Source organism: Pipistrellus kuhlii, unplaced genomic scaffold (genome assembly GCF_014108245.1).
Source record: "Pipistrellus kuhlii isolate mPipKuh1 unplaced genomic scaffold, mPipKuh1.p scaffold_m20_p_7, whole genome shotgun sequence".
In the NCBI taxonomy this organism is placed as follows: domain Eukaryota; kingdom Metazoa; phylum Chordata; class Mammalia; order Chiroptera; family Vespertilionidae; genus Pipistrellus; species Pipistrellus kuhlii.
Genome location: NW_023425573.1, coordinates 60,127,160 through 60,152,098, shown reverse-complemented (window position 1 = coordinate 60,152,098; position 24,939 = coordinate 60,127,160). Strand labels below are relative to the sequence as shown.

The following is a 24,939-nucleotide window of genomic DNA, read 5'->3' as shown; positions in this document are numbered from 1 at the left end:
TGGCATTAATCAAAGGAGAGGGGATGTATCACCCAAGGATTCTATTCCTGTAGAGCCACAATTCTAATGCAATCTTGTCATACAGGAAGATCTTCTGCCAGAAACAATAGCTAGATATAAGGGTGTTGAAATTACAGTTAGCTTTTGATATGTTATCTGTGTTACAAATTTGTCTGGAATAAACTCTACAATCTCAAACTAGCCTTTTTCCTGCCACCTGCATGTTTGGGAAATAAATAATAACCTAGTACCGTAAAATGCTTCCTTATCTACCTTCAAGTAGAAGTACTGAACCTTCAACCAACCTGCACATTCATGAGATGAAAAGAAATACCTGCAAGCACAAGTAGAAATAACTTTTCCATCAGAGCCCAGGATTCACAATTGCAGGTACTGATGTGAACAGAAAGGAAAACATAATTCCACAGACTCTTATTGAGTATAGCAGCCCTGTTCCACAAGCATTAACCCTGGACAACAGCCATAAAGTAAAATGTAACAAACACAGGTAAAAGAGGAATTAAAAGTAAACAAAACAGAGCAGGTGAAACATATTCAGAAACAGCAGGAAAAGTCATAACTAAGGACTTATTATAAAAAGTCATTTAAGTGGACTAAGTCACGAGAGAAGAGATAGAAAAACACATATAACTAAACATTATCCATGAGAACAAATTAAACCTTATATCATTGAATAATCATTAAAAGCATCAGACATTAAGGTAGCAACACAAAGAGGTCGCCAGTTCAGCTGCCTGTGAATGGCAATTTAAATTGGTAAGAAAATAGAGGAGCAGGTGTGATGGTACTGAGGGGAAGGGCAGGGAGATGTTCATAAATATAAACCATGCACCGTGTGAAACAATTTATCCCTGTCTTTCTCACTTAATCCTCACTTCAACTCTATGATTTAATGCTAGGGAAATTAAGGGTCAGAGAGGGTGACATAATTGAGAAAGTGGCTGAGCCATGACTGAAAGCCAAGTGACTCCCAAGTTCATGTTTTTCCTCTGCACCACATGTCCTCCTCTCATCCCCAAGGCTCCCCTCTCCACCCTCACCTTCCACCCTCACCCCTCCACGGCGGCGCCCTCTGAGCTAACCCATGGGCTCACCTCTGGGGCATCAGCCAGCTATCCGAACAGATCTCAAGGATAAAAAGAGGACTTCACCTGAGGCCCTGGAAGAGGCAGAGCAGGCATATTGCCACAGCCATTATGTCGTGGAACATTTAACATTCTTTGGAAAGACATGGAAAGAAAGGTTCAGAACATTTTCTAATGATAAAGGTTATAAATTCATACAAAACTTGAAAAAAAGGAAGCAGCCGAGACCAGTTTGGCTCAATGGATAGAGCGTCGACTTGGGGACTGAAGGGTCCCAGGTTCAATTCTGGTCAAGGGCATGTACCTTGGTTGGGGGCATATCCCCAGTAGGGGGTGTGCAAGAGGCAGCTGATCGATGACTCTCTCTCATCGATGTTTCTAACTCTCTATCTCTCTCCCTTCCTCTCTGTACGAAATCAATAAAATATATTTTTTTTAAAAAAGAAAATATAAACTGCCTAAAATTGAAAATAAAACAAATTTGACTACAATAGAAATGTGGTTGACATTTTTCTCTGATTTTCCTATTTCGGTTCATAGTACAATAATTTCAAAACTTATGATTTTTTTTTCCAGTTCATTCTCCCCCTTCTCTTCTATTTCCAACAGAAAGCATCACCTAATTAATCCTGGGTGAATTCCACTTTCCCACTGTCTCTTGCTCATGTCCTTTCAAATCCATTCTCACAGCCTGAGACAGAAGTTCCCTCTTCAATTAGTGGGAAATAATTATAACAAACACTTTAGAACTTGGTAATATAAAATGAGTTTTGGTGTTTTATTATAAAAATGAAATGTGGTAGTTTTGACTAGAGCCTTCATTTCTGCACAGAATCACTTGGTCTGTTCAAGGTATCAGTTGATACTGACTACAGCAGATTTGGATTGGGTTTGAATGAGATGGGTGTCCCAAACAGATAAATCTGATCTCCAGATGTAAGTGAATTAAGAGTTATAGACCACATGGATAAACATAAGAGTTTATAGTCAAACCTTGGTTCTCGAACATCTTCCATCTCAAACAATTCGGTTCTTGACCAAGTTGTTCACACAAAAATAATGTCTTCGTTTTCAAATAATATATGATGATGAAATGTAGAACTATACACCTGAAATCTGTATATTTATCACCCAATGTCAACCCAATAAATTCAGTTATTAAAACTGCCCATTTCCTCATGTAGAAGTGGCTCTCAAATGACTATTGGCTAAAGTGTAATTTCCATTTCTAAATTTCCCCACCTCTTTATCCAACTGAGTCAAAGGTAATTAATCTCTTCTGGGCCCGATGATTATTTACTGTCACAAATCTGGTTGTACCTATTCTCTCTCTACAAAATGTGCCTTTGGCCTCATTTGAAGCCACCCCCTCTCTCTCATAGCAGGAAATAACATGGCACTAATGGAAGCAGCATAGGGGGGCCAGAAAGTTGGGGATGCTGCATGATTTCAGACCAGAAAAGAGGTTCAGAAGGTTAAGCTGGCCTTACTGAAGTGTGGTAAAGATTAGAAATAATATACATAAAGTGAATGCCCAGAAAAGGCACTTAATAAATGATTGCCATTATTATTATGCCTACAGTTTAGTCAGTCTTTAGTGTCCAGCTCAAGGCCATAAAACGCACTGTTTTCTCTCTCTTACTAGTATAGTCACCAGAGTATTGTCTATCATTTCTGCAAAACTCTATCAATTAAGGAACCGGTCTTATATAGCCTCATATCCCAGAATGCCATGCATCTGCCATACAAACAGTGAGCTTTTAATAAATGTTGGGAGAACAAAGACATGAATAAAACCTCACAGAATTAAATTACTGTTGAGTATGTTTTATTGCTCTTAATTACTTTGAAGCATATATTTAAAGAATTTCCTTTAAAATAAAGCTTTTTTACCTGGATTTCTTAGGGAATAAGTCATTCTGGGTAAAAGAGGAGCTTACTGTTGAATGAACTTTCCAAGATGTTTATTTTTTTAATGGAGAACTTTTTAAAAGACTCTCTGGCATTCTTCAAAAGAGCACTGGACAACTAAAATGGCTTCTGTGCTGCCACCCCCATCTCCATTCCACACCCCAGGCCCCAGGAGGCATGAGCTCCGGTTGCAGGTGCCAGGCAGACATGGCACATGGGACTTTCCTCTTGTGCATTCACACTGTCACCTGAGCCACCTGGCTGGTGAATGGACTCATAGGGTAAAAGACAGTCCTTACATTTATTTGAATTAGTGGGTCCTCAAGTATTTATAAAATTACCAGGGTTTTCAGAATTGTATTGGCGTCATGCTGAATGGGTGAGCTTGTCAAAGAACCTATTGACAAATAACTAAAATGATGACGATGATGAGAGCATTTTTAAGACCACGGACATTTATTGAACACTTATTAGGTTGTAGGCACTGAACTCAGCCAGCATATTGTTGTAATTATCTCTATCTTCATAACAAACCTAAGAGTAGTACTGTTTCACTTTTCATTTTACAGGTGGAAAACTGAAGCTCTGAGGGGTGAAGGGACTGCCCTGGGCTGAACAGTTGCAGTCAGTGTTATAAGCCAAACAAGAATCCCCACACATCACCCTGCTGCCTCCTGGCTTTTAGTCTGCCTTCCCCAAAGTGGAATGATCAGCATAAGTGATTTTTAGAAAGATAACAAGCTTGATCCTTCAAACATCAAAATAATGTACCTGAAATCTTTCCAACACACATGGTTACACAGCCTTCATGTAATGCACACAGTGTCTAGCATGATCGATCCTGCCTGGCTAACCACACTTTAGCCATTCATTGAGCTATGGGAAACTCGGTGATGGCCTGAGCCTGCAGAGGGGAAAAGAGCCTAAGCGGGCCTCTGGTGAACTTTCCTCAACTGTGGTTTGAGTTTGTCAAATGACAGCATATGGCCATTTGTAGAATGCCTTCTCTCTAACTCCCTTTGGGTTGATGATGCAGTCCCTTGCCGAGTATGTCCTCTGATTTGAAGTTATTACTCTACCCTGTGATTTGTGGCCTTTGCTTCTTACCTTCCAAATTTCTTAGGACAGAACTGCGAGGGCCAGAAAAAAGTATATCCAATGTCTGATGCAAAATCAAGCCACGTGTTCGCTATACTTGAAGAGAACAGGAATAAATCACTCTGTGATAAAGGGATAGTTTTTACTGTTGCTGATGACTTCAGAGCACTTCTTTTGGCAGTTTGGTTGCTATTGCATAAGTAGAAGAGAGCAGATATCTAACTGTTGTAATTATTATTAATATAAATGATAATTTCATTAAAAATAAATTTTGAATAAGCAGGAGTTTGGTCTATGTAACTTCAGATAAAGAATATATATATATATATATTCTGAATTCAAAAGTCTCTCCTTGTAATTAGGCTAGCAACAGCAAGATGGTCACAGTATAATGCAGCATGAAAGGTTTGCATTATATATAAAGGCAATTTCTTCCCAATGAGTGGTGCTCAACACTAGGATGATTTATCAAAAGCCTTTTTTTAGTGACCCTATAAAAAAATTTTAATGACATTTAAAGAAAACATAATTTTGCATTCATTTTTAAGAGCCAAAATAATTATTAGAAAATATGGGTATGTTTAAATTTGTAAAAGTGAAGCAAAACTTTTATTCTTCTACTTTAGGCCTAGTTTAATATAAAGGAGACAGTACCCACTTTATAATTTCAAAAAACATTGGCCGTTCTTTTGCAAATATGTCTAACACTAATACATTTCCAAAATATCTGAGAAATAGGACCACATGTGGTAGAAGATTAAGGTGTTTTCTGGCAACAATCCCAAAAACAGAACTTTACTGTAAAAAACAAAAATAAAAATTTTGGTGGGGGAGCCATGGGGGCTGCCTTCTGTCCTATCCATCTACAATTTCTCAAACTGCAGATCTGCTGTTGTTTCTGACACATCTGCTTTGCAATGGAAAATAGTGTTTTCTTTAATAAGAATTCTCCAAAAAGCCCTTAGGCTCCTCATCTTGGTTTGTACAGCCTGAGAGTTTTCATTTAAAGCTTTCACACTGTTTTTAAAATTCTCCATTTTTGTTTCAAAAATAGTTAAGCAAAGTCCGCAAACCTCTGTTTTGGCTTCAGATTTTAGTTACATGTAAAAGGTAGAGAGAAACGTGCAGAGAAATTCTTTACATTTCAATAAATCAGATTACTCATGATGACTAACATGGTTTTCCCTCCTTCCTCTGTTGTCAGAAACGAAGGAAGGAGGGAAGCAGCTGTTAATTTAATCTCATCCCTATTCCTGGGATGTATAATTTATGAAATGAGGAAACCCATTGGTGAAATCCACTCCTTCTTACTCTGATGATCCATATTGTGGGAAAAAGAAATAGATAGTAAAATTGTCACAGAAACCTATGACATTCTCCCCTGAAGATCTCAGCAAAGTTGACACTGATGTTCTCCATGGGGACTGAAGTGGAACTGAAACCCAGAAAAACTACAGATTTCTCAGTCGGAAGCACACCGGCTTCATTGTGCTCGAAGTCCAAACTCCCACTCCTCAGGATATAGCATCTACTCACCTCTGCATTGAAAAATAAATACATGGATAATGCGCTTGATCTTTTTTACATCAATTATGGGTAAATATAATGAATAAATGGCACTCTTTTTCATAATACAATGGGGCTGAGAAAGCAGAGAAGTGACAAATATATACACCTATGGAGCTTTGACAACTTGAGCATTTATTTCTCATCACCTTTTATACAACTGAATTTTTTTTTGAAGCAGACAATATCCATTTTGGAACTCCCTGCTCATGCCTCCCTGATGGAATTCTTTTAAAAGACATGATCTTTTTCCAAGAATCAGATAGTTCACCGTGTTTCTACATTCTTATGTGAGCTAACTTGTTGGAGGTGGGGATAATCCAGTTATAAAGGATTGGCCCTGCCCTGTGAGGTAGGTGTCATTCTAGAAACTCACTTGTAAGAGAAGACAGCTTACATAAATGAGAGTTAACTAGCAATAGAAAATGAATGGTCTGATGTGTAAAATAGTAGTCTGATTTCACAGCTGTTTCTTTGAAGCAGTCTTTCTATTCTGCTTCTTAAGGTCCCTCTTCAATTTTACCATTAGAATTCTCCCCCTAACATTTTTCATTCCTCTTCAGGTACCCTCTTTTTTCAAAATGTCAACCTTTAAAAGTCTACTGTCTAAAGCTCCCCTTTCATTCGATGCTTCTGTCAGTTCTCTTTTATAAATCACTTGTCCTTCACTGGTCAGGGTCAAGTACCAGGGACCAGGAGACCAGACCCTCTCTTGCAGGACCAGCAGGATAGAAAGGCTGTTAACAATGTGGGCTCTAAAATAGCATAAAAGCATTTGACTTCGAGTTCTACCTTTACTTCTGTGTGACTGTAGGCACAGAGTTCCTCATATTCTCTATGGCTGAGTCTCTTCAACGATAAATGAAAATATCTTTCAGAATTGCTGGAAGATTAAAATGTATACTATGCTTTGCACGACTCAGGGCTAAAATAGGAATCAGTAAAGGGAGCTGTTATGGTGAGCTCTACTTTCCAGAGAAGACATTGTCAGAAAGCAATGTTCTGCTTTTGTAAGACTGAGACTTGGACAAAGGCCTGCATGTGCAGCATCCCCTAGCTATGCGAGGTCTTGCCTGGATAGCAGGTACATGGCGTAGGAGAGGCTGTGGGACTGCTTCCTCTTCCTCCTCACCACACACACCTCAGCACCACACAGTTCTGTGTGAAATATGCTTTCTTGAAATGCACAGAATTTCCTTAATTTTCCATCTAATCTATATCACTTAACACAATAGTTTTCCTTTGCAATATATGTGTTATCTCATTCCACCACATTTCCAGATAATATGTATCTTCTGATAAGATACATGCTGAATATTTGCATTCTTTCAAAATTCATTTGTTGAAATCCTAACCTCTAGGGTAATAGTATTGGGAGATAGAGCCTTTGGGAGGTAAGTCATGAAGGTGGAGACCTCACAAATGGGACTAGAACCCTTATAAACAAACAAACAAACAAAAAATCCAGAGTGGTTCCTCGCTCCCTCTTTAAGTGAGAACACAGTGAGCAGATAAGTCATCTATGAACCAGAGGAAGCCGTCCTTTTCCAAAACCAAATCTACCGGAGCCTTCGTCTTGGACTCCCAGCCTCCAGAACTATGAGAAATACATTTCTGCTGTTTACTAGCCAGCCCGTCTACAACATTCTGCTGTAGCAGCTCACACAGGCTGAGATATGGTATTAATGTGGCAAATGGGCTTTGTTAACCACCGATCACCTGGAAGGTCTGGATGCTTTCAGTACTGAATGAAGAAGCTGGTGCACAGAGCCAGCAGCAAAAAAAAAAAAAAAAAAAAAAAAAAAAAAAAAAAAAAAAAAAAAAGCTCGGTTCATGAAAGGGCACCCAATCAGGAAGATCTAAAATGACAGCTTGTTGAAATGTTCCCTGGTCACCCAAGCTTGCAGCTGGTACAACTGCATGAGAAAAGGTCTGGATGTTCAATATCTTCCATTAGGTAAATACGGCTCATGTATGCCCTAAAGTAGGACACGATGTTTACCTCCCATTACTGTGATTTACACTTGCTGCCATATTTCCTTACATTCTTTCTATTTTAAGTATATTTTTATTGATTCCAGAGTGAAAGGGAGAGAGCGAGAGAGATAGAAACATCAATGGTGAGAGAGAATCATTGATCAGCTGCCTCCTGCTTGCCCTACATTGGGAATCAAGCCCGCACTCTGGGCATGTGGTCTGACCAGGAATCAAACTATGACCTCCTGCTTCTTAGGTCGATGCTCAACCACTGAGCAACACCAGCTGAGCCATTTCTTTACATTCTTAAAAGGAATTTACGGGCTACCATTTGCTCTCTCATAATAAAATCACAGCCATCCTTTGATGTTCAAGCTGTGCCACTGAGGACAAATGTCGGCAGGGAACCTTCCGTGTGAGAGCTGCCTGCCCTGCCCCGAAGGGCTCCAGGCTGCTACGCTTTTTCACTTCTCATATTTTTTAATAGTTTATCTCTCCCCTCCCTTGTTGTCAAGCTGTCAGTCAGCTGTCACTTTTTACTTCTGTCATGAGCCTGCCTTTATCACACCCCCAATTGGATGCTGCTAATCTGTTGTCAGCTGAGCAACAAGACAATTGGGAGCTGAAATTGAATTTGCAATCAGTGGTGTGAGAGCACTGAAGGGAGATTTTGAGATATGGGTTCTAGCTCCTGCTCTGTCTTTATCTAGCTGTGTGATTAGCAGGAGACACTTGACTTCTCTGGGCCTCAGTGCCTTCATCCATAAAAGGAGGAGCAGAATGTGTGTGTGTGTGTGTGTGTGTGTGTGATTCAAGTCATCCAGATTTGAATCCTAAGTTTGTGTGGCTACCAGAAAGAACATATTAAACTTTTCTGTGAGCTAACAGAATACAGGGTGGGGTACCACTGACACTTGAATTGAAAAATTCAAGGATACATTTTAGTCATCACTTAGTCAATCTCATTCCTCTGCTTTCCCTACTGACCATTTCCTTAAAACACTCTTCCCTTTGTTCCACAAGATAATTCTCTCATTGTTAACCTTCTGCTCCCTTTATTTTCTTTTCTCATTTCAATCCTTGGCTCTTCCTCTACCAACCCTTTAAGTATTAAGAGTGACAAAGGCTAGTCCAAATTTAAAGGGCTGGGCAATGAAAAGAAGCCAACAACAAGTCTGAAAAGCAGCAACCTATGAGTTCTAGAAACCAACTGAAGGATGTGTCATAATATGTCAATTACCGTGATACCTTAAGTAAAATGAGGACTGAGAAGTGACCACAGGATGCAGAGACATGGAAGTCATGGGTGACCTCGACAGAAACTGTTTCAGTGAAGTCGCTTTAAAAGAAAACAATGGGAATGAAATTAGCAGGAACAAATATTAACAAGTCTTGCAAGAAGTTTTGGTCCTGAGAGAAAGAAGGAAATGAGGCAGTAGTGGAAGGGAGATGTGGAATCAAGAGAGAATTTCTCCAAAAGATGTAAAACCTAAGAACATTTTTGTATGTTAATAGGAATGATCCAGAAGAAAGGAAAACTGATGATGCAGGAGAGAAAAGAAAAACTTTTTAGAACAATAGTCCTTAGGTTTGGGAGAAGGATGGGCTCCGACAGAGAGTGGAGTGGAGGAAGGGCCTCAGACAGGAGCAAGGCCAGTTCCCCCATAGGAACGCTGTGAAGACAGAGACCAGGCCCCAGAAGCACACAACCGCGAGACGTGGTGGTAGCAGAGGTCAGAATTCTCATCTGACTGCTTCTATTTTCTCAGTTGTGATCTGAGGATGAAATTAGAGACTTTACTATTAGACACTTACCCAGGAAGGAAAATGCAGGAGCCATTTTAGTTATTTAAAAGAGGAAAATGTGGTATACTTGCCAGGCAGATCAAGGTTCCATCTGAATTTAGGAGTCACGGGTTTAGAGTATAGACTAATAAGTATGGCAGGATGCAGTCTCCTTATTAAATACAAAGGAAATGGGCAAAAGATTTGAAAGTATTTGCAAAAGAGTATTACAATAGAATATGGAAATTGGGCTGGGTAAGAAGGGGGAAATTAGGGTAAGACAAGAATGAAAGTGAGGAGTTGGCTCAAACAATGGCGGCAGGTTCTCTGAAGATCAAAAGACTGAGTCAGAGTGATAAAGAGAATAAGTAAATTGATCTATTTACATGGCAGATAATTTTTCTCTTTTTAAAATACATTTTTATTGATTTTTAGAGAGAGAAAGGGATAGAAGCATCAATGATGACAAAGAAACATCGATTGGCTGCCTCCTGCATACCCCTCTCTGGGCAGCAAGCCCGCAACCCGGGGATGTGCCCTGACTGGGAATTGAACCGATATCTCTGGGTTCCTGGGTCAACATTCAACCAGCTGGTCTCTCTTTTTTTTTTTCTTTTTTCTTTTTAGTGCCTTCATATTTGTATGTGTTCACTAATAAAGAGAGAAGAACACTATCCTTTATATTCAGGAGGCAATAAATGTGCTAGGTTATAAAACAATGGGACAGGGTGTTAGTAAAAATAGTTCATCTTCATTGGGACTCTACTGTATGTCAGCACTATGCTAGGCATTTGCCATACACTAATTCATTCAGTCACAACATCATACCTATGTGGTGATAAAGTAAAAATAATCATGACCATTAAAGAACCTAAGCTCAGGGTCATTTCACTTATACGTACAGGTCATAGAGCTATTAAGGTAAACATTCAAATACACATATGTGTATTTTGTGTTAAAGAGATTTCCCATCTAAAAATAATTAATTCATAAAATGAAATATTTTCAAGTGAACATTCTTTCTTTATACTATGTCCTGGACTTTGAGACTAAAGCAGTGGAGGGTGAGGAAGACATGTATAGCAGGTGCCATAAGCCAAATGTTACTGATTTCCTATGTGACAGACATGTTCTGAGTTTTAACAGTTATCAGCGTTATAAAGCCTCACAGATTTTGCTAAAATATGGCTTTTTCCCTTCCCTGTTTAATATCCATTATTATATATTATTATAACACATTGTATTAACAATTTAATTGTATCCTCTTCTTTGTTTTTACTTAAACCCATTTTTTCCCATGACTGACCAAATAATATTTGTAAAGGGAGAAAGATATAAGCATTCAAAAACTGTGTTTGCATTTTAAAATCACATTGGCTACTTTGCCTTTAGAATTACTAAGTATTTTTCAACATCTCAACAAAATAATACTCTTTTAAGACTGGAGGCATTAGAATGATTGTCATCCATGCAAATAATCACTTACTTACACTATATGAGTTTGGGTTGGATAAAGCAAATTACCATTTGAAAATAACTCAAATAACACTCTGGGCTAAGACCTCGCTTATGAATATTATCTTGGCCACAATATTTCTTAACCTTCTTCCATTTAGCTAGATGTATTTATGGTAATACTGTCCAAATTAATAAACTATTCAATTGCCACAGGTGTATTAAACACACAATGATGGAGGAATATATCATATGCAAATGAATTTAAAACAGTATTTATTTGGAATTCTATAGCAGTAATAATTATGATGTGCTATAACCACCTATTTACCTAAGGATGTACATTTTGACTTTATATTATATAAAAAATATAAAAAACATGTCAAAAAATAAGGTTTATATTTTAAAAATATGATCTAAAGTATAAGCTGTGTTTGAGATAATCATGGATCTAATATATAACAACTATATTTTTCAAAAGTTGAAACTCTCTCATCAGACATAAAAATTGTATTTATACAAATATATATTATACAAACATATATATTTATATCTGAAAACCGATGGTTTCACTTAGCTTGCTAGTATTCAAAACTGTAAATAAACTATTAAATATTTTTGACAAATGACTAACATTGACAGGAAGTTTGGACAGTAACAGAAAATGGAATAAAAATTCATAGGGTCCAAACTTTAATCTAGTCTGTGACAATAATCAGCTGTGTGAGTTCAAGACAATCTCTGCCCCCTGGGCCTGCTCTCTGACCTCCGTAAAGCAAGGTTTGGGCAAGGTGCTCTAACTGAAATTGTATGACTCACTCATTTGACTTGGCATTAGGCAGATTTTTCTTCAATGAAATATTTACTAATAAAACAATCTCAAATAAACCAGTATCAGGGGTGTGGATGAGGACAACTGTCTCCACAGCAAAATCTGGACAAATTTAGTAAGTCCAAAACACAGAGAATACTGCTGACTTCCTGCATAGCACGTATGGACATTAAATCGTTTCCTGCCTTCGTTTCAAGGATGGGGAAGAGACAGCTGTCCCTGAATTCTTTTTAAGGACACAGTCAGTTACAAAACAGCAGCACCCCCAGCTAGTGTGAGTCCCACTGAAGCAAACTTACTATTCACAAGGGAGAAATACTTCTGGTGGTAGTAAAAACAATTTTGCTAGGTTTTATCAAAAGTGAAAAGGAATTCTAAAATGTTCCCTTTGAGCCACATCATCCGTTGCTAATTCAGGGTGGGCCTAGCAACCACGGTAATAAAAAATGTCCTTAGTAACTGAGAAAGAGAAATGGCAATTAAGCACTTTTGTGACCCAACCTAGAATACCCACCTCTTTATTAAGATAATATAAGTAATAAAAAATTGGAGAAGGGGGAAATGTTAAGAAAATAGCATGGAAAATGAAAGTAACCCAAGCTGTAAAACTTAGCATTGATTTACTTAGAACCGCTATTATTATAGGTATACATCAGTGGATACAAGCTGAATGCAAAAGTTGAGAAATAGGCTTGACAATGAATTCTTTAACAAAACAACAAGGGAGAAACCAAAACAGTAAGTGGTAAAAGTCAAAATAGCTTGTTTTAGCAGACAAATAAACAAGAGAAAAGAAAGGGAGATCTCAATATCAGAAGTAACCATTCAGTGATGGGTTGGACAAATGATTATTTAAAATCTTTGCAAGTCACAGCGTGGTGAAATGGAACTCGATTCTCTAATTAGCCATGCTTATGCTGAGAAGGTAAAATTGGCAAGAAGAACACCAATTCCTACACAGTTGGGGAATAATTTGACAAACAGAGTCAAACATACTGACCTGCTCACATCAGGAAACCTGATGGGAAAGTAAATAACTTGGCACTTGGGTCTGATGATGCTTTCCAGATCCTTGGGTCTGTGGTCAGGAATCAGCTTCATAAATCTCCCAATAGAAGTGAGAAATGACTCCATATTAAAAAATGAGTTGAATACCACCACATCAGCCACCAGGCTGCAAAGGGAAAGGATGAATACAAATGATGAGCCCAACAGAGTTTATACTGCGCCTTGGGTTTGCAAAAAATACTCTGCACTTCCATAAGTACTTATCAAAATGCCTCTAATAGATAAGTTCATTTTATTATATTATATCATGGGAAGTTAGATCGTTGGTGTCAGGGATGAAAGGCAGAAGAGGAATTAAATGATTTAATGCTCTCCTGTGAGGCTTCAAAGCCAATCACGTTCTTCCACAAGCTCAGGAGCTTTCTATGCTATCAATAGCAGGATCTTTTGCTTTGTGACCCAACCCACCCATGCTGGTTTGTGTGTCAGTGATGTTGTTTTATACCATGCTATTGAGAACAGAGTGTTTGCCATATTTTTCACTACCTCCAAGGGGACTAATTGAGATAAAGCTAGTTCATACTCGAGCATACCTTCAAGGTATGTGGTTGAAGACTCTTTCTTGTTTTAATCCTTGCTTCAGTAAACTTTTTAAAGCTCTGGGCTATACAGGAGGGATTATGTAGGGTCTCTACAAATAATTTCACCAAGATATTTGAAATAGTCAGAGAGGTAAAAGAAATTGGTAGGAATTATGACATAAACGAACTCATTATAAAGAATCACAATACTATGGACTTTCAGAATTAAACAAAAGAAATTCAATATTGGCTACTGCTTTAGATACAAAGACTGTGCTCCTCCCATAATATTTAAAAAAACAAAACAAAAATAAAGCTGAAATATATAGTTATAAAGCAACGTGAAAACAAAGTCTGTATGTCATAAAAACATGGGCAATTTTCAGAATGTTCTATAACATATTCTTAGAAACCAATGAACATAAATAATAACCATGGGTGAGGGCAGGATAAAACATAAATACAGGGTGAGGGCAAAGTATGTTTACAATTGTGAGTACCCAAAACACAGAGCTTATATGCTTGTGTTATTGTATTATTTTCCATATGAACAACTGTGAACCCACTTTTGCCTCACCCTGTCTGTGATATAAATATGTACTATGTTCCCTTTATTCGTCAAAATACTGATTTAAGAGATCATTGTTTTGATTTTTTTTAAATGGCCTTCTTTGCTTTAAGCCAGTGATTTTCACCTGAAGTACCACAAGAATTTTTAAAACATGCAATATCTGACTATTTAATTAGGGACACTGACCTCTTTTCCCTTAGATTGTCAAATTAAAAAAAAAAAATGATAGCAGCCAACACAACAATAGTTGTCCAGTGTGAACAATTCAAAATTATACCTATTTTTAAATCATATCGACATAAAGTATACTTTTTGGGTGTGCTGCAGAATTTTAGTAATTAGTTTATGTGTGCCATGAGTTGAGAAAGGTTGATAATCACTGTTTTAGGCAATGAAACAGTGTTTCGGTATTACTGGATCTCAATAAAATGAATACAAATGCTTTGATATAGGATCCAATAGAAAAAAGTTTTACTTCCCCTTTAAAATGATAGATTAAAAAAAAAAAAAAAACCTGAAAGAAGACATGCAAGTCCATAGACTGTAAAACACAGATGAATGAGCAGAGCTTGTAGAAGAGAAATACATACCATAGCACAGCCTCAGCTTAGTTTAATTCATACTTACAGAGACAGCTATTAGTACAGAGTGGAATAAAAAACCAACAAAAAGAATGTTGACCTGTCACCCCTATGCCTGCCTCACAAAAGTGCTTTCTCCATACAAGTTATTTATGTATTTATTTTTTTAGTTTGTGACCTAGTGCCAATTTGGGGATAGGGGTGATTACAACATGGATAATACAAAAGAATGTCAAGAAGTGCTGACACAACACCAAGCAATAAGGCAGCCAATATAATAATATAGCAAAAGTTGAAGGATGTTTTACAGCTAGTCTGTTTTCACCATATGTCACATATTGTAATAGCGACCCACAGGTCATAATATATAGTTGCGACATATGTTCGTAAGTCAGAGGGTTAGTGAAACCTCTATTTAAGGTGAGTGCTTATGTCAGTCATCTCTAAAGTCCTTAACTGCCACGCGGCCAGGAAAGAAATCTCCCAGTGCCAACAAAAGCAGAAGTCAGCAAAAAAACTAGAGAAACATTTGAGGAAGCGGGAGTCATACGTTTCAAAGAGAATCTGAACAGGACTGCTTCCAGACACTCTTATTTTTCCTCTGGACAACTGTGAGCCTTTTTTTTCTTATGATCAAGCCAACCAATGATCAAGTCCACTTCTTTCTCTCAAGCATGTCTAACAGTTTACCCTCTTGAGAAGAGCAATGCTGAAAAATCATGTAGGAGCTCTTATAGTCTCATTGCTACAAGCAAAAATAATCTTTTATGAAAGAGAGAGATGAGGAGGGGCAGTAAGTTAAAATTTCCCCCCCCAAATATCCGCATACAACCCAACTACTTACAATCTTAAAACCCAGTCTATGCTAAATTAAAGATCCAAGATAGTTTACAGAAATACTCTTTTTCATGCATTTCCTTCCTGATATGAGTGAGTGTAACTTCCATTAACTTTAAAGCCACCCATAAAGGGAAAAATAGGCTTAATTTTCCCCCCCAGTTATTTCTCAAGGGTAATAAACTCACACTATCTGAGGAAAAGAATGATGCTAATTCAAGGAATCAAAAGAATATTACAAATGTTTTCCATATTGATAAAGCACAAAATGATTTTATTTTTGTTTTTAAAACATATTTCCCTTCTCTGTTTCAATATAAAAGAGAGTATTTTAATTTTATTATGAAATTTTAAAATGGTTGCTTTTTTATGAGACATTTGATGGGAAGCAGTTCCACTCTTTTTTGATAGCACTGCTACTTCACAATTGAAGCAGCTTGTAAAAATGATTGCAGAAAAGCATTTGCAAAATGCTCAAAACATAGAAGCAGCCATAGAGCTGCTTTTCTATGTCAAGTAAAGTACGGACTATACCTGCAAGAGCTGAGAGTCTCTTTAAACACATCATCAATCCCAACTGCTAATAATGGTTTAAAAAGGTGAGTAAAAATTAGCCATCCACGGCCAAACTTACTAGATTCGATTGTGGCAGTTATGTGGATAGGATGCAACAGCCAAGCTGTTTCAGGGTTGTTATTAACTTCTTTCATTAAATAAGCTTCAGGAGATACACTTTGTTGAAGTAACAAGAGAGAAGGACCATCACCTTTGAAATGTCATGGTATTTTAAGGCAGTATAAGTTCAGAAGACTCAATGAGGGGGCGAAAAATACCAACAACTACCTAAAGATTCATTTTCCAGAGTTTTCTCTTACAAAATATATATATATATATTTATATATGAACAAAAACTCCTTGCTCCATTATGTCTTATTTTTTGTTTACTCCTCTGAAAATTTCTATTTTGGTTTTTGCTGAATTCATTGAAAGTGATTGGCAAAAGAGCAGACTGACTGCCCTTTCCTGAAAGCATGTCTTAAACAGCAGATGAGAGAATCAAGGGTGAAGAAGGTCCCCTGAGCCCTCTGACTCCATTGTGAATGTTGCAGAAAATAGATAATTAGTTCAACATATAATTAGATTTTATATACACACATACATACACACACACACATACACACACACACACACACACACACACACATATATAAAAGGATTAGCTGTGATCCTAGACATATATTGCAGAGGCACAAGTAATCACTACTATGGAGGGTAAGCTTAAATAAACACTTGTACCTATCATAAGGTGTTTTAAAATAAGGGTACAATAGGTCTCCAGATTTAAAAGCTAACCATCTACAAAGATAAAAGTAGCAAAGGACAAAATATCATGATACAGCCGAGACCTACCATGATAGAATCTGGTTGTATCCATACTGGAAATCCCTCTCCTGACATTTCTTGACGGGATACACCAGTTGGTTCTCGTGGAAGTAGAGAATCTTTCTCAGTTTCCCAAGGTCAGGCCGAAGGGCAGCCAGTTCGGTCAGGTTAAGCACTGAGCTTGCAAAGAGGGTCCTAGGAAATAAGGAAATGAGGGTTCACTGTCCAGAGCAAGCTTGACGGAGGTCATCCTTTGCCCTTCTTTCCCCTCCCCACATCCTACCCCCAGAGAACACGTGCCCTACAAGGACGCATCAATAGTTAAGAATTAATACCATGTAGCGACATTCCAAGTCTTGATCTCTGAAAAAAGGAGCTGCTAAAAACTATAAAAGCTCCAAATATCATTGGTCTTCTCAGCTCAGTTACTGAGGGATGAAAAAATAAATAAAAAAAAAGAAGAAGCTGGATGGATTTTATTGAAAAAGGCAAGAAAAGCTCTATCTGAAGGACAAATGGAACAAAGATAAGGCTGACTGGGGAATACTTGGCTTGCCAGTTTCATTACACTTTACTTCTTTATGCAACCAACTACTGAAATTCAATATACAAGCAGGAATGGCACATGCTCATGTTATGACAGAAACCCTTTGATTTATGCAATAGACTTATTTAGTATAGTCTTTTCTTCTTGGTATGTTTTCTCACCATGCCTCCCCCCACCTTTTTTTTTTTAACTATTCTGCAATATTTCTGATGGGGGGATTCTAATATTTTTTCTCTGCTACTGGACTGCTAGCGGCACCAGATATACAATTTGTTAAACCCCTTATATAGAACATAAATATTTTTTAAATGAAGAAAGGCTGACTGATCCCCTTTCTTTGGAGAAGGGGTGAGGGGAACTGAAAGCATACCTACCATGTTTATCAGGGAACGTGTCTATCAACTCACTTCTTCCCCAAACATTTACTAATACCAGGGTCTAGCCAGGAAGATCAGAAAAGATGGACAGGCTGATTCTGCAATGAATGCTGTCCGTAACAGTGATATATACAGAGTACTGAAGTAACAGAAGGAAGGAGAGGTAACTGTCTGGGAATGTCTCACTAAGGCGGTGTCTACCCCGCATGGACACCAGAGGTGCAAATTACAGTCCCTGGGCAGCCAAGTACATTTAGATGGCACAGTTTTGATGGAATACCACCTTTATAACATAATGCAGCACCGTTTGACCCTTACAGCTTTAATTCCCCATCTAAAAATAGAGGTTTGGGAAGGTTGTGAGTGTTCCTGGAGTCACACTGGTAGAAAGTGGCAAAGCAGGGGCTCTCAGTCCTCTCAGCCCCAAGTGCTTTCCATCACGCCAGGGACATGAATTGGTCATGGACGAGTTACATTGCAAATGCATTTTTCTGTACTTAATAAATACAAAATATCATCCTTGTTATTACCATGATTACAACTCCTATAAATCCTCCCTAGTTGACAAGCCAAATGGCTAATTTCAGGTGTTTATATGATCTGCAGCACTAGCCTTTCACATAAGAAGAGTGATTACATAACAAGTGCATGTATCATAAGTAGGAATTCAAGTGCCTTCTTCATGGGCTACAAAAGGCACATCTGATCAAAAGCAGTGATCTCAATTTTACACCCACACTGCTATATTAATGTCATGGTTTGTTGCTCTAAAGTAAAAAAATTAAAAATCTTACAAAGAAGATGCACTATTGGTTTAAATTGTCTCTGTGTACCTAACTATAGCAAAGAGAAAAACTATTGCCAGAAAATGCCCTATTTTCACCAAAAATATTCCCACCACCACCGTGTACAAGTCTTCCAGGAACTTAAATTGAAAATTCTGAAATATGAAGGTATTTGATTATCTACAAATCTTATCCTTAGTAGAGAAAACAAAACAACAACAACATTAATCTCAATTAATATTTTCCTTACAAGAAACTGGATGGCCATTTGTGGGTCTACTTATTGGAAAATTCTCCCCCTTTCCCCGTATCCCCGCTCCCAGCCCCAACATACACACCCATTCTTAATCATTAAGACCTAAGTAAGTTTAAGATTTTTCAAAGAAAAAAACAGTACCTTAAAAATGGAGAAATTTGGTAGACATGAATTTATCCAAGTAATCAAACTAAATATGACCAATGATGGGACAAATTGATATCGTGTATTTTCTAATACAGTATACTGACAAAGATTCAAATCACCAATGAGAAAGATACAAATCTGCCAAAAATGCCTGATTTGAGTTTGGTCATGAGAAAACAGACACATATCTTGCAAAATAACTGGGCTAGATCTCCAAGAAGGTCAATGTCATTAAAGAAAAAATATATATAGATAAAAGGAAAGTAAAGAGACTCCAAAGCAAAATGCCACTATGATACTGGGTAGGGAAAAAGCAGCTATAAAGGAAATTATACGGACAACAGGGAGACTCTGAATATGGGCTGAATATAAGATTATAAATTTTCATTAGTCTTAAATTTCTTAAGTTTAATAATTTTATTGGGTTTATATAGGAAATTATCTTTCTTTTTAGGATGATTGTTGAATTGTTTATGCGTGACATTACATGATGTCTGCAACTAATTCTTAAATTTTTCAGTCAAAATAAATATTAAATAATAAATATTCATATGTATATATTTACATAGAGAAATAAAAATGTGCAAATATTAACAATTAAGTGACTAGCATATTGTAATTCAATGATATAGTCTTGCAAAAAAATTTTTAAGTTATACATTATAAAACTATGATTTGGGGCAATATGCACAAAATGGCCTTAAGTAGAAGAGTAAACTATGCTACATACCATAAGCAATAAATCCATTATATATGTACTTTTAGTCATAATCCAGTTGTTTATTTCCTACGTGAGAATTATCCTCAGGGTGGACCTGAGAAATCTGTAGAAAATGTTTAACCAAGGTGAGTCCTATTCCTACTACACCCCTTCTCTTCTCATCCTCACAGCTGATCCAAAATGAAGGAATCCAAATCTAAAGTTGAGCCTTCCAAGTCATACTCCCAAATCAAACAATGCAATACATTCAGATTTTCAAAATATTAACCACACCAACTTCCTGTAGTTTCTTCAGTCATTAACAGGAAATTCATTATATTTTTATTGCTGATCTTGAGATAGCCCTCATGTTCCTAAAGTGTGGAAATTAGCTATCATTAGTAAAACAGGTCTCTGCTTTTTCACTTGGGAAAGGGCAGTTCAATTGGACAATAAGCAACTCCTCAAATATTCAGCTCGGTGATTCCCCCAAAATAAGCCATGAAATGCCCTCAAAAGGAACGAAGGCAGGTTTGACTTATAGGGAATTTTCACTTTGCTTCCTCCCATCAATTAAAAAAAAAAAAGTTGACAATCATACAATGAGTGACATCCTTCCATCAGCAGCTAATCCCCCGGCTCCCTGTGTTCCTCTTGCCTCAGGTATTATTTAAGCAATAAATCCCAGCAAGGTGAGCTTTAGCATCCCACACTGCGTGTCTGGCAGGAAAGGGCACAAGGTGATAGCAAACACCAGTAGGAACAAGATAATTCCTGACAGCTGCTGCTTGAGCACAAGTTAAATTGAACAGTTTATCTCAGCGTGAAGATGTTATAAGGTTTTATGTTTAATATTTTTAAATTAACATAAAACCCAGAGAAAGCAGTTGGGCAATCTTTCACAAACATGACATACAACAATCACTGCATAAGCTGGATTAGTACTTATTACCACGCGACTACAGAATTAAGCTGTTTTTAGACCACCAAAGAGCTTTAAATTGCAACTTTTGTCTCTGTAAGAGAAACCTATATTTAAAATGTCTGTTAAATTCAAATTAGCGGCTACATCATTAAGTTACCATCTCACGAAAAGCCTAAGTAAGCTGCTCTTAGGATCCTCGAACCCAAATGGCTCAGGCTGCCGGCACATTAGCACCTTTCTATGTATTTGGAATTGTGTCCGTGCACATGGTCTGATTGTTCTCAGTGCCCATTATATCTGCAATCTGAGTCATATTTGCTTGAGAAATAGAAAAATCATTCAACACAGTGAAATCCAACATTCGAGGTTTTATCCTTTTATTGCTCAGTTTGAATAAACCGGTTGCTTGCCTTTCACCCTGCTGCCTTAATACGTAAAAAAAGAGATGCTGAAATACACTTAAGCAATGTAGGAGAGTGGCCACTAGTATCAGGATGCATACTTCAATATCTTAAAGAAAATGGAAAAACAACGAAAGGAGAAACAAGACAGGCATTCAGTATTCAACCACCACTACATACAATCTAGCCATACTCCCTCATTTCTCATTCCTGCCCCCAGGAAATCTTTTCAACAGCTGCCCTGCCCACTCACCCCCAACCACTTACAACAAATCAGGACATAGTACCCAGTTGACACAGATACCGGTTTGGGTGGTCAGTCGTATAGAATGATTCATTGTAGGTCTTCATAGGCCCTGGCCAAGAGAGTCTGTTCTTTCCGCTGTGTGGCTTCACGTTGCTCAGCTTCATTCCCAAAGTCTTTGTTCTTTTCTGATTCCTGTCCCTTGATATCTACTCTCCCGGACTGTAGACCCTGTACTTGCTGTGATGTAGCATTTTCTACTATGATGGAAATGTTCTATATCGGTACTGTCTAATATAGTAGCGACTAGCTACATATGGCTATCCAGCACTTGAAATGTAGCGAGTGCAACCAAGGAACTAAACTTTAAATTTAATTCGGTTTAATTAACTTAAGTATAAACTAAATAGCCATACAGTGATGCCTACTGTGTAGGAAAGTGCAGCTCTGGATGGACCAGCTTGACTTAACCTAACACTCCACCCATGGCACCTGAATGCCATGTTTTTCCTCAGTTGGTTTGCTGGTGCAGATCCTTGACTGGATTCTAGTAATCTCATTTTTAAGTTCCTTTTGGCCAGGCTCTCCAATTCTGGAATGACACTATTTCCTTTTTCCTCTTGAGAATTAGAAAACACATATTCATTGCAGAAATGTTTTAAGTACAAAAGATATAAATTAAAGAAATATCACCCACAACCACCCCAAAGAGATAGGTACTATTTGCATTCCAGCAATCATTTAGCCAATTCTATGTTGAGCATCATCACTTGCAAGATACTAGACTAAATGATGGACACAAAATAGGAAACAAAGTAGCTAAGGCGAGATGAAAATTGACAGGTTGAGGAACTAAATAAAGACGGAGGAGGCTGGAGCAATTCATTCAATGAGAAAATGGCCAGAGAAGAGCATGAGGAAATCAATGGACCTCTGGAAGACATGAACATAACTATGGATTTTATGTTAACAGCAATGGTACAAACTGAAGGATTTTAAGCAGGGAAAATACAAAAGTATATATGTATCTTGAGTGCATTTACTCTTATTTCTTTTACTTTCTAAATATATATATATAAAATCCCTAACAATGTGTGTGTGTGTGTGTGTGTGTGTGTGTGTATATATATATATATATATATATATATATATATATACACACATACATACATACATACATACATTGTTAGGGATTTTTTTGCTAGTAACACTTAACACAATATGTTGTTCTACTATTTTAAAAATTATTCTTAAATATGATTTAATATATTTAATAATGTGATGTGCATTATACCCATAACTAGGGCATGATTTTTATATTTATGCTAGTGTCCCAGTTCATGCACAGGGTGAGGAAGAGAGGTCCCCCTAAGCCCAGCTTGCACCTTCTCCAATCTGGGACCTATTGGGTGATGTCCAGCAGTTGGACATCTCTCTCACAATCTGGGACTGCTGGCTCCTAACCACCTACCTGCCTGCCTGCCTGATCGCCTCTAACCCGTCTACCTGCCTGCCTGATCACCCCAAACCTCTCTACCTTCCTGCCTGATCACCCCTAACCTCTCTGCCTGCCTGATCACACCTGACTGTCCTCCCCTGCTGGCCTGATCTCGCCACCAACTGCCCTCCCCTGCCAGTCTGATTGCCCCTACCCCTGCTGGCCTGATCTTGTCCTCAACTGCCCTCCCCTGCCTGCCGGCCTGATAGCCCCTAACTGCCTCTGCCTTGGCCCCTACCACCATGGCTTTGTTCAGAAGGAAGTCGATCATCTTGAAGATGGCCGGTTGACCCAGTCTAATTAGCATATTACTCTTTTATTAGTATATATTATGTAGGATAGGATTGCTTAAATGGGAGGGGGGTGGGAGCCTTTTTCATCAGAAACAGATGCTCTTGGCAAACAAAAACACATAATCCCTATCTCTGGACTCATACCCAGCCATATGCACTATACTGCCAACCAGTCATTAAAAAATTGAACCACTTTCTTACACCTTACACCAAACAGCTGTTGCCCATACAACCCCTCCGCAGCCCCCACCTTAGGTTCTGCCTTCACAGTTCACTCAGATTAGATTCTGATTGGTCGGTTTCTATGCCAGTTAGTGTCACCTCTTAGGAAGCCATTGGCTCCTTGCACTTCATCCAGATTTGGTTCTGATTGATCAGTTTCTAAGCCAGTCATTGTCAAAAGCTCTGCCTCCTGGGCAGCTATTGACTCTGCACTTCACCCAGATTTGGTTCTGATTGGTTGATTTCTATGCCAGTCAGTGTCTCCAGGCTTATCTCCAGGCCTGATCAGAGAGGCAGGGCTGATCAACAGCCTCACCAGGCTGCTGGCAAGTGGGCTGAAATGCTTATCTCAGAGAGAGAGATAGAAAGAGAGAGAGAGAGAGAGAGAGAGAGAGAGAGAGAGAGAGAGAAGCAGCTGCTGGGGAAGCCCAGAGATAGAGAGAAGCAGGGTTTGATCCTCAAGGCTGCAGATCAGACCCTGCATTTCTCTCTATCTGGACCTCACCAGCTGCCGTGGTAGCTGCTGATCAGCCCCGTGCCCCTCTCTCCCCAAGAGGTCAGCAGTTCAGCCCGCTTGCCAGTCCCCACCCACCAAAGCCTGCTGCACGCAGCCAGATGTTTGGTTGAGCTTTCAGTCATTTTGGATGTTACAGGCCCTGGGTTCTTATATATTAGGATACATAAAGCTGTACATTTTTTTTATTGTATAATCTCTTATATTACATTTGTTTATGTATTTCACAAGACTTTTTTTTAATATCAGAAAATTTTACTTACTATCAGTGGAAAACAGACCGTGAGGAGTCAGTTTGGAAGAAGGAAAAACAGAAAGGAGAGGAGAAAGGAGGGTGGCTAGGGCTAAGCTGACAGCCTGGAGGTGAGGAGCAGTGGCCTCGCTTGGTTTGCGGACAGCAGCATCGGGTTTGCTGATGACCTACACATGAAGGGAAGAATGGAGTACTAGCTTTTCCTTCACTTTATCACCTCCAACTTTTGTAAATATGATTCAATATAACAGCAGTTCAATAAAACATACAGGCCTAAATGAAAATCACTCCCAAACATTTCCAAAAGACTTTGGCTTAAATATACTTTTGTAATTTATAAAGCCTATATAGAAAGATAACTGAGTTCTATTATCCATTAATCATTGATATACAAATTTCATTTTCAGCCAGTATGCTTCAGTTGCCAGCTCCTTCATCTTAATTAGAACACCTTTACTACACGTTTAAATGCTATGGATTTTCAAAAACCTTCAGGAACACTGCATAACAAAATGTTTCCATTTGCTAAGACAACTAAGAATACAAGATTAAAATCATATCTAAAGGGAAAAGAAATGTAGCCATTTAGTTTCCTAGGTTCTTGTGATGGGTAATTTACAGGCTGCTTAGAAGAGTATCCAGGTTCCCAAAAGCTGTCCCATGGGGTAGCACCAATTAATGGGGGCAGTTTTGCCTTTTCCACCGTGTCACATCCCTTCCCAGTGCCTGCCATGCTGGCCAGGAGAGCACCGTGTAAAGAACACTTGCACAGAAGGCACCGGATCCAGGTCTGTAGCGAGGACCTGCCACTGCGCCGCATCCCCACCTGGCTTCAGACATCGGCGCTCTGACCTGCTCTACGGAGGTTTAAGGAGACAAATTACATGATACCTGTTGGAGCTTTGTTACTGAAGGTGTCACTGAAATTTAGGCACCTCAACTATTCCAGCAACCTCTCAAGTCTTTTAATTCTTGGTTTCTGGCATACTGCCTAATCCATAAAAGATACTCAATAATTACGTTTATAACAACAAAGGATGAAACAGGAAGGAAGGCTGGGCATAAGTATTGAAAAAAGAAATCTCT

At 38.3% G+C, this 24,939-nt stretch overlaps 1 protein-coding gene across 4 annotated transcripts in view; it reads right to left on the bottom strand.

Annotated features, from left to right (window-relative positions):
• Positions 1-24,939, bottom strand: part of GTDC1 (glycosyltransferase like domain containing 1) — a 281,564-nt gene that overhangs the window by 163,782 nt on the left and 92,843 nt on the right. For all 4 annotated transcript variants that reach the window (XM_036421721.2, XM_045575368.1, XM_036421719.2 and 1 more), the window contains 2 exons: positions 16,719-16,886; positions 12,731-12,904 (listed from right to left, as the gene is read on the bottom strand). In XM_036421721.2, coding sequence (XP_036277614.1) covers positions 12,731-12,904; positions 16,719-16,886 — 342 coding nt within the window. The remainder of the gene's footprint in view (positions 1-12,730; positions 12,905-16,718; positions 16,887-24,939) is intronic.